At 36.8% G+C, this 16,331-nt stretch overlaps 1 protein-coding gene across 4 annotated transcripts in view; it reads right to left on the minus strand.

The window, feature by feature from the left end:
* ERP44 (endoplasmic reticulum protein 44) overlaps positions 1-16,331 on the minus strand; it is a 93,170-nt gene that overhangs the window by 23,745 nt on the left and 53,094 nt on the right. For all 4 annotated transcript variants that reach the window (XM_025433067.3, XM_035697280.2, XM_025433069.3 and 1 more), the window contains exons 5-8: positions 5,577-5,761; positions 4,233-4,348; positions 1,689-1,746; positions 40-156 (exon numbers count right to left, since the gene is read on the minus strand). In XM_025433067.3, coding sequence (XP_025288852.1) covers positions 40-156; positions 1,689-1,746; positions 4,233-4,348; positions 5,577-5,761 — 476 coding nt within the window. The remainder of the gene's footprint in view (positions 1-39; positions 157-1,688; positions 1,747-4,232; positions 4,349-5,576; positions 5,762-16,331) is intronic.

The following is a 16,331-nucleotide window of genomic DNA, read 5'->3' on the forward strand; positions in this document are numbered from 1 at the left end:
AAATCTGAATTAAAGATAACACATGTCAGAAAGCCATACCTCTCCATTTTCAAATGTTATTTCTCGAACAAGAGGAACACATTTATCTTGAATCCAATTGTAAGTCCCATCGAAATTTGTCATAGATCCCAGGTATACCATATCTGGAGCAGAATGCTGTTACAAAAGCAGAGGGAAAAAATTAAACAACAAATCTAACTTGTGCTAGCAAAAATGCATTCTCAAAGCCATCTATGAACCCAGAAAATCTACAGAGTATACAAAAACAAAAACAAAAAAACAAAAACCCCAAAAGACAAAAAACATGGAACTTCCGAGAAAGAGAGCCATACAATTCTGTATCCAACCTGTGATGTCTAAGCCTTCTGCTTTTCCTCAGATCTGAGTCAATTAATTGTTTATCAGTATCTTCACCAATGGCAGGCAGGCATTGTGAAAAAGAATGATCCAGATTAATTACTTTAGCTATCCCTTAGAGTTGAAAATGTTGGAAGAAAGTTTGGAAACTTCCAGGAAAAAGGCTTTGAGACATACAAGATACTATATAAATCCAAAGCATTGCTATCTCTAATATTACTTATAGTATCTCTTTCTACATTTACTCAAAATCAGTATTTAGGAAGTGCTTAAAATGAGGACAAAAATAATAGCTACTATTAACTGAGTAAACTTACCGTGTCCAAGCACTGTTTGTTGTAACCATCTTATATATGTTCACTCATTGAATCCTTGAAACATCCCCATAAGACAAGGACTCTTATAATCACAGCTATTTTTATTAATGAACAAACTGAAGGATAAAGAAGCTTAGAGGCTTTCCTGAGTCACACACCTAGGAAGGTGGCAGTTTTGACATTAACGCGGAGTCTCATTCCAGAGTCCGTGCACTTAACAACCAACTGTACTGGATTTGGTAATCTAGAGACAGTCACACTATGAACCTATTAATGAAATGCACTTGCAGAAAATAGGCAAATACCTATCTGAACTCAGAATAGGAAATGAGCATTCTAAGCAAAAAATTCACTCACAAGACTACATAAAAATTAAAAACTTCAGTGTACCAAGACACTGCAAACAACACTAAAATGAAAACTATGAATCGTAAAAATATCAATACACTTCTATTTGGAATTGTGAAAAACTGCAATGACAGAGCAGTAGGTCAACTGAGATGACAAATATTGTGATTTCTGCCTCTTGGTTGTGGCTACCATCATCTGGGTCAGAGCAACTACTTCTAAGTTCAGATACACTTAACTTCTTAGCCAAGGGTTAAAAGCAACTTAGTTGCTCCCTATTGTCTGGCAAGTATCAGGTTAATTTATACACCAGAGACCTTGGAAGCCTGGCTAGTCTGACCCAGGCAGGAGTGATGATCACAAAACACTGAAGCCTTTTTTGGAATTTAGGTCACATAATGAACGCAAAACAGAGAGGTGGGTAAGGCCTGGGGATCAGGAGATCTCTAGTCCCAGCTTGACCACTAAATTCCTATGTGATTTTAGGCCTATGTGTCCCCATCTTTACCTTGAAAGGTTTGAATTAGTACAAGACGATGACTTAAAATTCCTTTCTGTACTAAAATTCTATGATTCTGTGAATTAACAAGTATAAAACCACAGATTATACTATACATGTATTTAAATTATATTTAAAATTATATACACTATGAAATAGCAACTTACCCCCGGTGGTTTGTAGATTATGTTGTCTCCACTGTATCTTTCTGGTTTTGAAACAGCTCTAATAGGAAGAGAGAAGAAGTAGTAATACCTTTTAGACTAATAATAGCAGTGATATACTTGAATGAAACAGAGCTGGCTGTTTTGCAATGTATGTATTGCAATGATTTGAAATAACATGCTTGTCCATCATCTTTCCTACTCATATAGACTATCCAATACCAACAAAAGCATGTATTTGAAGGGAAACTTTAATATGAGGCAGATTTTTTTAAGGGAAAATTTTAGTTAGCTGTTTTTGTGACTCAATGTTTTATAAGTTTGGGTTGGCAGTTTGAGCACCAAAAGGCTATTTTTGACCCCGACTGTTTCCAGTAACTGGGGATCAAGGTCATTGATGTGGTCACATAGATCAATCACAAAAACACATTACTTGCTTCTAAACATAATCACAGATTCTCTACTTTTTATTTTTTAAAACTGGACTTGTTAAAAAAAAAAAGAAAGAAAGAAAAAGTGGATGAGCTGAAATAACCTATATCATTAGAATATAATTCTACAATAACCAATTATTTTGTTCTATTTGTTCACTGTTATTTCCTATGCCCTAGTACAGTATCTGGCACATAATAGATGTCTGACAAATGTTTGGTGAGTGGATTCTACAACAAATTCTAAGTCAAATAGGTAACTTTTTTCTCTTTTTAAATTATATTTGGATTAATTGAACACTGATTTATCTCCAGTTTCTGACTAGAGTTGTACAGGATGGAGGTACAAGGGATGCTGAGACTGACTGATGCCAGTGGAACGAAAAGGGAGAACATGCTCCATCCATCCATTCGTTCACTCACTAACTATTCACTAGGTGCTTCCTTCGTACCAGGTATGGCCTTAGCACTAAGTACACAGCAGTGAACAAAACTGACAGCATCTGTGTTCTCGCAAAGCTGACATTTTGGTGGAAAGAAAGACAAGCAAACAGATATATTTATTTATTTGGGTGATCAAAAACCAAAAAAAAAAAAAAAAAAAGTGCTCTGAAGAAAACTAAATGGCTAAAGAATGGCAAGTGGGATGATGGCAATGCTATTTTATAAAAAGTCATCAGGAAAGCTCTTCCCAAGGAGGCAATACCAAGGAGATGCACTTCAGAACCCGAGAACAATAAGGGCATGGGCCGTGGCAGAAGTGCCTACAGTGTGTGAGGAGCAAGCATGTGGCTTGTGGCCCGAGAGCAGTCACGCAGTCATGCAGAGAGCATGGGGGGGTCAGGGGAGACAGTCTTCGCTTATTTACTCCGACACTGATCTCCCAATATCACTGATAATGTTTCCAATAAAACACATCCACAAAATCTACAGAAGCATTAAAATAAGGACAAAGGTCACACAATGGAAAAGGACATACTATGCCAGAAACCCAGGCTCTACTCAAGATCATCACTAAAATGGAGTCTAACAGTTACAGGCCCAAGAAAAGAGAGAAATAATACTGCATCAAGTCAAAGGATGGTGGAGAAAACCCCCAGTGTAAAGAAAGGGAAAGAACCATAGAACGATTCCATTTTGAGAGGGAAAGAGAAAGACAGGAAGAAAGTCAGAGAAGTCAGAAAAATAAGAAGCAAACCAGGGGGATTCAAGGTAGCCTAAGTATAGACACAGCAGAAAAGGACAAGGTAGTTGACTGTCCCAGCCTTTAGAGAAACTGAAGAGCATTAGAGAATGAAGAAAGGCCACTGGACTTGGTAATTAAGAAGTACTTTGGGACTGTGCAGAGAGAAGTCTCACGAGAGTAATGAAGGCAAAAGTTGGATAAAAGGGTACGGATTTTTCACTGGTTAGAGTTTAAGAAATTCAGGGTGGCCAAGCATAAATAATCTTTGAAAAAATTAGAAATGAAAAGAAAAGGACAAGATTTTAGCTCAAGAGACAGAACAGAAAGGTCAGGAAAGAGAGAATCATGTTTTTGGCAAAGGAAAAGTAGGTCATGAAAAGGGTCAGGGTGAAAACACAGGGAAGTGAGGACAATTGATGGGTGAATGCCACAGAGGATCCTGGAAGGATGGTAATAAAGACACAAGAAAAGATGCTAGCCGTGGAAAAGAGTTCTGTTTCTCTGGGTCAGGGAAGACAGAAGAAAAGGTGGTGGAGAGCCAGAGATTAATCAAGACAACTAAGCCCATGCTGCTTCATGAGAAAGACCAGGAGTTGTTTCAGTTTGGAAACCCACACATTAGCACTTCGTGTGAACACAGAATAGTGTTAGTAAATGAACTGAATAAAAGCATGAGAAGTGGTTGTTAACTTGTCCATTCTTTTTCACTTACCCATATTCTGAAATAAGAGATAGTACCAAAAGAAGAATTAACAGACTTTTAAACTCTTAAAAAGAGGTCAGAAATATGTGTAAAGAAGGCTGGTTAGTGACTTTAAGGAACTGAGATCATTTCTGGAGAGATCAATTTCAGAAAATGACCACACCTAACAAGAACGTAACATGGCAGTCAAGCCGACCCACTAACACACTCTCAATTAGGATACTTACCCAAATGCAGAAAGGAAGGCACAATCATCATGCAAAATATTTGCTACTCTTTCAAAAACTCTATAGTTTTCTGAGTCCTTTTGCTCAAAATATCCAATGATATTTCTTTTGCTGCGCTGTAAAATAAAGTATGTAATTATTTTACAAACATATACAGACATGCAAAACATGTTATCTCATTCACCCAACTGGTTCAACTATCTACAAATGGGGAAGCACTATAAAAGCATATTTGGATTTTAACACCTAGTCCAAAAGACTGCATTAGATTGAAAATAATCTTACCTCCCATCTAATGTAATCATAAACATTTCCTTCTAGCATTTTAACTAATCAGTGATAATCTGTTACTCAATAAGGTGATGAATTCCTAAGTAAGGTGACTATTCTTAAAACTATACATGGATTCATAACGTACGACCTTTGGTAGAGACTCCTTCCTGGGTCTCTCACACATCCTACACAGTTAGGTATAGCCAAAACCAAGCCCTTGACCACTCATGATCCAGGCCATTCCTCAGGGTTGTGCTTGTAGCAAGCCACACGGCAGTGTGATGTAATCTCCACCTGGGCTGAAGCACAGGCATACCGCTGGCTCAGAAACAGGACTTCTCTGAGGCCACAGTTCTCCCTCGACAGAACCTCCAGAGTATACAGGCATCCACCTCCAGAGGACTTGGGGCGGGGGGAGGGTGACAAACGCTAACGTGGTCTCCTTGTTTGCTAGGATATGAGCAACAAAGTCTTTTATCTCTGACCCAGGAGCCTTATGCCTTCTGACAGCATCCATGAAAGGCTAACTTCATAGCTGGTGAGCAGGATAAAAGTCAAATCTCAAACTTGAAATGACAACCTACAGCCCAAACTCAATACCTTTAAAAAAAAAAAACAAAAAACACAAAAAAAAAAAACTACTTAGTATACAACGGAAAGGGTTTTTATTAAGGAGGGCTATTTTAGAAGACACTAGAAGTTATACAAAGAGCTGATATGGAAGTAATTAGAGCAGATATCCTGAGGGTCTCCACTAAGGCAAATATGGAGACCCTTGTGGCAGATGCCTGACATTAACTTCTGTCTTCACAACTCAGGCTACTCTTTTGCCCTTAATCAATTTAAATCAGTGCAGCTCTACTGTATGCTACATATTTTATCCAAAGGCTCAATAAAACATGAGCATTTCCCTGGAGAATTAATTCAAGAAAAATTTAACTCTCTAAGTATGTAGATGTCAGATCCACTGCAATGAACTCTAAGAAAATGTCCAGATTATTAGATCACATAAGACTTTGTTTATATTAAACAGGCAATGTTCATTGGATCCAGTAAAACTTAACAACTTACATCAAGAGTGGTGATTTCTGCTAAGTCATGAAGTTCTTGAACAGGGTCGCTTTTCTGTTGCCTGATGTAATCTGCAAGAGCTTTCACTGAGCGCTGGCCCCTATATTCTCTCTTCATCATCATCCCATTACGAAATAATTTGAGGGTTGGGTATTTGCTTATCCTGTACCTCTGGGCTATATCAGCTAAAAGAATAAAAAACAAAATTAACTTCACTCTCGTACTTGCTCTGAGTGAGCACATTAGCCCAACAGTCAAAATTCTTACAATTATTTAGAGAGAATATTTTGGCTCATATCAGTGTTAGAAAAAAAATTAATCGTGACAAGTTTATATTAAGTTTATACTGATTAAGAGGCCAGGCTTTGGACATATATATTGCCTGGTTTAAATATCAAATTTGCTATTTACTTGCTATGTGAACTTGTAAGTTGTATCAACTCTGTTAGGTTCTCATCTGTTATGTAAAGGATAACCACACAGGGTTGTTTTAAGGACTAAATGAGATAACACAAATGCATGACTCAGTAAGTTTAGTGTTTGTAAATATTATTATATATATATGCCAGAAAATAATTAGAATGTGCAAAATTCCCATTTTAAAAATAGTTCAACTCAAAAAAAAAAATAGTTCAACTCACTCTATACTTGTGAGAATCTCTTAGAGCATTTAATAAAAGAAAATTAAATTTAAAACTATGCTCAAAGGCTAAAAATATTAGATTCTTTGGCTGGTAGAAATAATTCATAATCCCAAATATACAAATTTTGTGTAAGCTAATACAATAAAGCCCAAAAGTCAGCAGTATACACTTAAAAAAAAAAAAAAAAGTCCCTTATGACCTATGGGTATATTCTCAGGCAGTGTAGATTTTAAAAAGAACACACACACAAATCCTTGAAATTAGCGTGTATGTTCTCAAAATAAGAATCTAAATCAAACTGTATGCTGATCTCATTTGTAGAAATCACAATTACTAAGATACAGACTTAATCAGAATAGAAAAGCCTTTAAATATTTCAGCTGTTATTTCCAAGAGGTGGCAAATAACAAGAAATCAGCATCTTGTAGGCACTAGAAAAGCTCAAAGGCCATGCTACTCACATAGATGAAAATAATAAAAGATACACTGAAGTTTTAAACTGAAGGAGGCCTGAGAGGGCACTGAAGTGACCTAAAACAGGTAGCAGGTTGTTTTCTTAACTGAGTTGTAAATGAGGGCAGAATTCTAAAGTGTTGGCACAAGAAACCAAGAAAATTCTCTTCCCCCACCTCCCATTTCTAGTGGCTACAAAACCAAACCAAACCTATAAAACCACAATAAGGCTCTGCTGACCACCTTCATCTTCTTCACCTCCCCACCTTCATTTTCTAAGAGAGTCTATGGTAGAAACATACACATGTGTGCTGACAGCTTCATGGGTGTATTCTGACGTCAAATTTATCAATCTGTACCTTTTAAATATGTACCGTTTACTGGATGTCAATTCTACCTCAATAAAGGAGTTTTTAAAAATCTAAGTGAATACTGACTATACAAAACAATGACAGTTAGGCCTCGTGGGAGTTCAACACAAACTAAAATACATGATGACATCAACAGCATATAAGCTAGGGCAGGAGACTGACGAGGAGGTTAAGGATTCTAAGTATTCTGAGGTCTCTCTGCACTACTCAGGAAGAGGGAAAAGTACTTACAGTATTTGGTAAGTCAAGATGTATTTTGTTTTCTCTAGGATAAACAATTAGGGAGAGCTAAACTGATGTATTAGGGGCTAAGTATGCACATGGGTTCTCAGAAGGAGGTTGAGAGAAAAGGCTATGTAATTAAGATCACGTAACACTTTGATAAACTCCAAAGAAGATTTATAAAGGAGGAATAGTGCTTGACTACTAAAGTCCCCTGAAGAGACAAAAAAGGTTCCCTTTTTTTGCTTATATTTGTTTAATATAAAGGGGAACCATTGGTTACATATGAGGCCAAGGAGAGTATTTTATTCACCAAATCACAGAAATCTGAAATAATATTAAGATATCTTAATATAGACACTAATCTATTTGGTTTAGCAGCTGGGACTTCTTGAAACAGAAGACTAGTAGATATAGCACTACATACCCTCTTCTCCCTGATACATTATAATGAGAAATCACGTCTTTGAGGAGTTGTAAGACTAGTGGGTTCTATCACCTGAGCAAGGAATTAATGAGATTAAATTGGTGCTACAAAGTGAGGGGTAAGAGTGCTTCCAGAAGCAAGTAGAGAAGTCTTTTAAGAGAAACAGAGGCACTTGCTGTAAGGCAAAGGCCATGAAGGCTTTGCCTTACCCTACTTTTCAAAAAACTAGCACAAAAGAAAGAATAAAAAGTAAAGTTAAAGGAACTTTAACTTCCTTTTTTTTTTTAAAAGATTTTATTTATTTATTCATGAGAGATGGAGAGAGAGGGGGAGGGAGGGAGGGAGGGAGAGAGAGAGAGAGAGAGAGAGAGAGAGGCAGAGACACAGGGTGAGGGAGAAGCAGGTTCCATGCTGGGAGCCCGATGTGGGACTTGATCCTGGGACTCCAGGATCACGCCGTGGGCCAAAGGCAGGGACTAAACCGCTGAGCCACCCAGGGATTCCCGAACTTTAACTTCCTAATGAAAAACCCCTTTGGCCCCCAGCATATGACACAGTGAAACCTTGCATATTATAAAATGAATATTTGCAGTGATGTAGAAATGAAAATTATTTTAATAAAAAAGCTGTTACAATTAGGTTAAGAAGTTTTACAGGCCAATGCCACAGTGCTGTGGTCTGTAATATGGAAAATGTCTTTTTATACCATCAATAAAAGACTGTAAATACAGGAAAGTACATCCATACAATGAAGTACTAGACTGTTACATAAGGAAATGAAAAAGATCTCCTTATGCTGCTAAGGAGCAATCTCCAAGATATACTGTTAAGTCAAAAAATCCAGGAACAGAAAGATGTGCGTAGATATGTTATTTTGCATAATAAATATGGGGAAGAATAAATAAAATTAATTTTAAAGAAATTTTAACACCAGCATTGTTATTCTGAAATAAAGACACATAGATAAAGCACATAGTAATTATGCTAAAGCCATTGAAAGTCAAGATTCTCAGCATTAGAGAAAAAAGAATACGAACAGAAAATTGAGAAAATTAAGTAAAAGCCCTGTAAATGTTTAATTTCAATTGGAACTACCAGCAAAAACTGGTATGAGGAGAACTGGCCAATCCTACCAAATATTTAAGGAAGAGATAATTCTATTTCCACACAAAGTTTTCCCGAAAATTGAAGAGAAGTTGTTTACTTTCCAACTCTTTCTATGATGCCAGCATTACTCTTATTCCAAAACTAGAGAAGACATTATAAGAAAATTACCAATATCCCTGATAAACAAAACTAGAGGGCTTAAACAAGCAACCTACAGGAATCCAAACTGTGTGTTACTGGCATACAGATAGACAAACGGATCAATGGGACAGGGTCCAGAAACAGACCTACATATACATATAGATGTGATCTTTGACAAAGGTGCAAAAGTAAAATCTAACTATTTACTACTTATAAAATACATATCTAAATACAAAGATGCTCAAAGCTTGAAAGAAAGGCTAAGGGAAGATATACTGTGCAAAAACTAATCAAAAGAAATCTTGTATAGGGATGCTTGGGTAGCTTAGTGGTTGAGCGTCTGCTTTCGGCTCAGGGCGTGGTCCTGGTCCAGGAACCAAGTCCCATATCAGGCTCTCTGCAGGGAGTCTGCTTCTCCCTCTGCCTATGTCTCTACCTCTCTCTGTGTGTCATGAATAAATAAATAAATAAAATCTTTTTTAAAAAGAAATCTTGTATAGCTATATTAATAGTAAGTATACATCAAGGCAAAAAAACACTGCTAGAAACCAAGAGGGACCTTTCATAATAAAAAGTTCAATTTTCCAGGCAGATACAATTCTGAATTTGTTTACATCAAATAATAGCCTAAAAATATACAAAGTAAAAACTTACAGAACTACAAAGACGAATGTATGATCATGGTGGGAAATTATTAACACACTTCCTTCAGTAAGCAACATAAATAAAATCAATAAAGTAAAGAGAATTTGAACAAAGCATCCAAGAAACTTGATTAAATTGACACACATAGAACACACTATTCCAAAGCTGTGGACCACACATTCTTTGCAGGTCATATATACCATATAAAAAACAAACATGATGAGTCACAAAAAAAAAAACCTCTCAACAACTTTCAAATGATTCAACTCATAATGAGAATTAAAAAATTATACTGACATGGATCAGAGATGAAACCACAAAGAGAAACTGGAAAATACTGTGACATGAATGATAATGAAAATACTGATGAGAACTTGCAGCATGCAGCCATAATGATACTCGCAATGAATTTGTGACATTAAAATGGACATGTCAGAGGGGAAAGGCTGAAAAGCAAAGAGCTAAGCATTCATCTTAAAAAAGTATAAAAAGAACAAATTAAAAACAAAGAATAAAGAAGTGAATGAGAAAGATAAAAGCAAAAATCAATGAAGCAGAAAACAAATTACAACAGAGAAGATCAAAAAGCTAAAATTTGGTTCTTTGCAAAGACAATAAAATTGATAAACCACCAGAAAGACTATCAAGTAAAAAATGAAAGAGAAAACAATTTAAGGAATGTAACAGGGGATATTTAACTTGTATAATAAGAGATTACCAATAACATAATGACAGTAAGTTTGGAGATTTAGATAAACTTTTCTTTTTAAAGATTTATTTATTTTGAAAGAGGACAGGGCAGTCCCGGTGGCTCAGTGGTTTAGCGCTGCCTTGGGTCCAGGCCCTGATCCTGAAGAGAGAGGACAGAGAGAGAATGAGAGACGGGAGGGGTAGAGAGAGAATCTCAAGCAGACTCCACACTGAGTGTGGAGCCCAACGTGGGGCTCTATGTCACAACCCTGAGATCATGACCTGAGCCCTAAACCAAGTCAGACACATAATTGACTGTGCCACCCAGGCACCCGTAGATAAAGTTTTAAAATTTCCATTATTTCTCCAAAGAGGACATTCAGCTGACCAACAGACACATGAAAAGATGCTCAACATCCCTCATCCTCAGGGAAATGCAAATCGAAACCACCATGAAGTATCAGTCACACCTGTCAGGATGGCTAAAATCAACAACACAAGAAACAAGTGTTGGGGAGGATGTGGTGAGAAAGGTAAACCCTCTTGCACTGTTGGTGGGAAAGCAAACTGGTACAGCCACTGTTGAAGACAACATGGAGGTTCCTCAAAAATTTAAAAATAGAACTATTCCACCATTACTGGGTATTTATCCAAAGAATACAAAAACACTAATTCAAAAGGATATATGCACCCCTATGTTTATTGCAGCATTATTTACAACAGCCAAATTATGGAAGCAGCCCAAGTGTCCATCAATAGATGAATGGATAGAGAAGTAATATGTGTGTGTGTATGTGTATACACACACAATGGAATATCATTCAGCCACTGAAAAAGAATGAAATCCTGCCATTTGCAACAACATGGATGCAGCTAGAGAGTATAATGCTAAGCGAAGTCAGAGAAAGACAAATACCATATGATTTTGCTCATATGTAGAATTTAAGAAACAAAACAAACAAGGAAAGGAAAAAAGACAGAGAGAGAGAGAGAGAGACAAGAAACAGACTCCTAACTATAGAGAACAAACTGATGGTAAGTTACCAGAGTTACTATGTTAACTACACTGGGATTAAAAATTAATTTTTAAAAATCCCCATTAAGGCATAACTTACCAAGCTGCACCAGAATAAAGAGAAAGCATAAAAGGTCCTAAAATTAAGTAAACTGAATCCATAATCCATAGCTGTCTCACAAGGAAAACTCCATTTCTAGAAAGCTTCACTATCAAGTTCTACCAAACATTTAAGCAGCCTATAATGCTGTTTACAAAAACATTCCAGAGAATACAAGAGAATAAAGGTTTCCCAACTGATTTTATGAGGTCAGCATAATCTTTCTGCCAAATCAGACAAGGAAATGATGAGAAAAGAAACGTGTATGTTAGTCTTACTAAAGAACACAGATGAAAATTTCAATAATTGAAAATATTAAACCAAATTTGACATTGTGTACAAAGGATAATACATCACAAGCCAGATTTTAGCCTAGAACTTAAGTTTAATGTTTGAAAATCAATAAATGTAATTTATGATATTAACAGAATAAAAGAGAAAGATTCCACTATAGTAGGCATCTCCACCCCCCCCCACCCACCCCAAAGGATATGTTCTAAAACCTCCAGTGGGTGCCTGAAACTGTGAATAGTACTAAACCCTCTATGTACCATGCTTTTTCCTTTACATACATATATGATAAAGTTTAATTTATAATTGGGCACAGTAAGAGACTAACAGTAGCTAATAATAAAATAGAACAATTATAATACACTGTAATAAAAGTTATGCAAATGAGGTCTCTCCCTTTCTCAAAGTATCTTCTTGTCCTGTACTCTCACCCTTCTTGTGGTGATATGTTAAAATCTCCACATAAAGAGATGAAGTGAAGGGAATGACATAACGTGAAGCTACTACTAACTTTATGACAATTCATCTGCTTGAGAACTCTAGGTGATTGTGGGTAATGGAAACCACAGAAAGCCAAACCTCAGGTAAGGGGGACTGCTGTACCTCTCAAAATAAGCAGAAAAACATTTGATAAAATTCAAAATCCATTCACACTTAAAAAATTTGGCAAATCCCAAATGAAAGGTAATCTCCTTAATCAGATAAGGGGTATCTAAATAAACAAATACCAAACAGCTTGATGGTAAAACACTGAAAGCTATCCTGCTGATACCAGGAGAGAAACACAGACACTTGCTATGGGTTCTGTATAACACTGTATTGGAGTTCTCAGTCAGTGGAATAAGAAAGAGTATATATGCTGAAAAGAAGTAAAAATGTTGTTATTCACAGAAAAAGTTAAAAGGGAATCTACTAAAGAATTTCCATTTCCAAGCAGGATGTAGTAGGTAGCAGAAATCAACTGGTTCTGCTGTGACAACCAGGAAAAAAACAGATTTTTTAAAAATCACATTTTAAAAGATATCAGACCACCATGAAACCAATGAAGACTAAGTGAATTGAAATTTTAGAAAGGAAAAGACCATTCCTAAGTGAGCAAAAATCCCCCATTGGCTATTTTCTTTCCTATACATTTCCTATGTAATTCCTCTTTGAAATTAAATCTGCAATTTGTGCAGACTTAGGGCTGAGAACCATGCCTGCATAGACAGAGACAAAGACAATTCAGTAAAACTTTTCATAGTCCCCTGGGCTGGAATGGGGGATTGTAAGGACCCTGAGACACAAACAGCACGTTCTCCCCAGAGGATATTACTAAAGGCATGGGTGGCACAGGAGCTGGGGGTTGGGCCAGAAAAACTGAGTAATGTCCCTCATCAGGCCCTGTGGTGTTCAGGAAGCAATGTCTATGTGCAGAAAGGGCCTGCATTGGCATCAAACACATAACCAAGATATTTGCCAGATTTTGAAGCTGCATAGGCAAGGAAGCATCTAGATGCTGAAAAACACCATGAGTTTTTAAGATATCTATAACATAATACTTGGAATACATAAAAACCATTAACAAAGGACTGCCAGAAAGATAAGTGGGCTAAAGGTATCAGTGGATTTATGAAAGAGGTAGCCAGTAAACGTACAGGTAGCCAGTAAACGTAAAAACATGCTCATCTATAATCAAGAAGTTACAGATTAAAACTACCAGGTAACATTTTGTCCATCCTATTGGCAAAATAATACTTAGAGGCTTTTAAAATTCAGTAATATCAAGCCCTACAAAGGGAAAAAATGCCTACTAAGCCCAATTTAGGTTCACATCCAGTAAGGCTAAACTAGCCTAGCTGGGGCCTTGTTTGCCAGCAGAAGGCCAAGGGATTTTTCTAATCTCCAAAGGATTTGGCAGAAAGTTTATAACACAGACCCATTAAGAAAAGGACCAGTCTAACTGGAAACATCCATTTTCTATTTGTGGCCTAAGGATCAGTATGAAAATGGACAATAAAGAGACACTGATAGAGTAATTAATTTTCTTAAATTAGTGGGCATAATGGGAAAATACTGTCCTGAAAGCAAACATGCATAAATAAATAAGGCTATAGGTGGACTCCAGAGAGTCTTAAATTCTAGGTTAATGGAGTTTGAATTTTACCTGATATGTGATAAGCAGCCAGCCACTGAAGCAGGATGGGGCTTTAAAAATATTTACCTGGCAGTAAATCAGGGAGAATCAGGGAGACTAGTAAGGAAGCTACTGCAACAGTCCTGGCAGAAATAACAAGAGTCTGTTTACAAACTTAAACATTACAACCTTTAGGTTGCCTTAAAATTTTAGTTATGGATAGAAAAAGATTAAATAATACTTGAAGACTATTAGAGGAATAGATACTTGCCTGCTTAATTCTCAACACCACCATGGCAGCAGGTGTGCTGCATAATGAGGTGGCTTTTAATTATTAAGAAGCAAAAACCTTAAAATTACATTGATCAATAATCTCAGACATAAAGGTGACTTTCTACAGGCTTTGGTCAAAAATGATTTTAAGATAATTACAATGTGACATTTTGACAATATAACAAAGAATGATTTAAGGGGTATAATAAATGTTTTTTTTTTAATTAACTGGATGGATCAAATGTTAAAATGCATGTCAAAGGAATGAGAAATTTCAGAAGGTTAACAGCTCGCTGATTAGAAAATTAGCATGTATTTTTGCTTCAATGGTCACTTACTTTCCCTTGATGGGTTCTGGCTGCCTACCCGCCTACCTTCCTCACTCATGCCCAGCAGGGTTCTACGTGGGGAAACTGCCTCCCACTCCAGTCTCCCAATGTGTCTCCCCACTGTGATTACCCACGGCAGATGATTTCAACAGGAAGGTCTTACTATTCTTCTGGTCCAGGGAGGAGGGCCACCACTGTTGCCTCTGTACCTTTTTCCATTCCCAAACCATGCCCTCCCCACAATGAGGGTAAAACGACAACAGCAAAACAACAAAATAAAACCAACCCTAAACAGAAAAATTTTAAACAAAGCCTAGAAGCTTACTCAGGACTCAGGCTAAACCCGGACATCCAAGTTCTGTTTTGTGTACATGAATACTTCAGCATATACTTTCTTCTTCTTTTTTTTCTACCTTTTTAATTGAAATATATTTGACATTTTACATTGTATGGTTTAAGGTATACACAACATGTTGATTTGATACATTTATTTATATATTGCAATGACTGTCAGTGTGGTTCTAGCTAGCACCTTATCACTTCACATAATTATCGCTTTTTATGGTGAGAATAATTAAGATCCAGTCTCTTAGCAAGTTTGTTTTTAAGACAAAATTGTTGCCTATAATTATTTTCTTATTCTTAATGCCTCATTTACATATAGCTCTTATAAAAGCTCTATTTCCACTATGGAAGGTTCAGGCTGTACTGGAAGGAACACAGGTAAGACTAACTCTGGTATCTGGGAGTGTGTGCTGCGTAGTTCAAGGACAGTTACAAAAGTACTTTCATAAAAATGTTAGCAGGAGTGTGAATGTTCTGCACTTCCCAGCAAGTAACATATGAAGTCTCTTGTTGAGTGCCATGCACCCTAGAGCCACTGGAGGTCAGCAGAGATCCTGGTCCCACCTGGGGCAGATTGATGGGACTTCCACATCTAAGGCGGCATGACCACCAGGGAGAGTGATGAATTCAACTTCCAAACTCTCCACACAAAGAGAATGAGAAGGTGAGATAAAGGGAGACCATGATCGACAGCCAAAGAAGAGAGGTCAAGTTTTAATTGTGTGTGTGTACAGAAATTTTGGAAAACAAAGACAATTACAAAGAAGAAAACAAGAACCATTTGTAATCCAACAACCACTGGGGAAAACCACTAGTAACATTTTTTCCCCTTCAAAGATTTATTTATTTATTTGAGAGACAGCTTGAGTACGGTGGGTGGGAGGGTGGGCAAAGGGAGCCAGAATCCTCAAGTAGACTCCCCACTGAGCACGGAGGTCAATGCAGGGCTCAATCCCAGGACCCTGAGATCATGACCTGAGTCAAAATCAAGAGTCAGCCACTCAACTGACAGCTACCCAGGTACCCCAGCATTTTAATTATATCTTGCTGACTTTGAATAAAAGTTGTTTAACAAGCAGTGACATGTTTCAATGGAGAAAAAATGAACTCTGAGGTTAGTCAAATAGTTAAGAGCCAGCATCAATACTTGCAGAATGGGTATCAGCCGCTTGGAAGAAAATCCTAGAAAAAGCAGAATAATGCTCTTTAATCAAGAGCATTACCAACACTCTTAATGGCACAGAAGTCGATATTATGTGGAAAAACACAAAAATCAATTACTCAGAATTGGAAAGTGATGTACAACAGTCAGATTCTGAATGTGAAATTGTTTCAGGATTACTTGAGCAAATTTATTTTCCTTTTGAGATACACACACTAACGATATGATGAAAAAATCCTCAACTCTAAAATACTTATGATAAAAATTCTGATAAGCATTGTGCTGTAGTTCAATTTTTCTTAGTTTTTTTTTCTTAGTTTTTTTCTCAGTTACAGATTATAAGTGTGCCTTATAATCAATGACAAATTAGATTTGATGAAATACTGCAGAAAATACTTAATCATATTGTTGGGAGATGAGAGAG

The sequence above is a fragment of the Canis lupus genome, chromosome 11, assembly GCF_003254725.2.
Source record: "Canis lupus dingo isolate Sandy chromosome 11, ASM325472v2, whole genome shotgun sequence".
Classification (NCBI taxonomy): domain Eukaryota; kingdom Metazoa; phylum Chordata; class Mammalia; order Carnivora; family Canidae; genus Canis; species Canis lupus.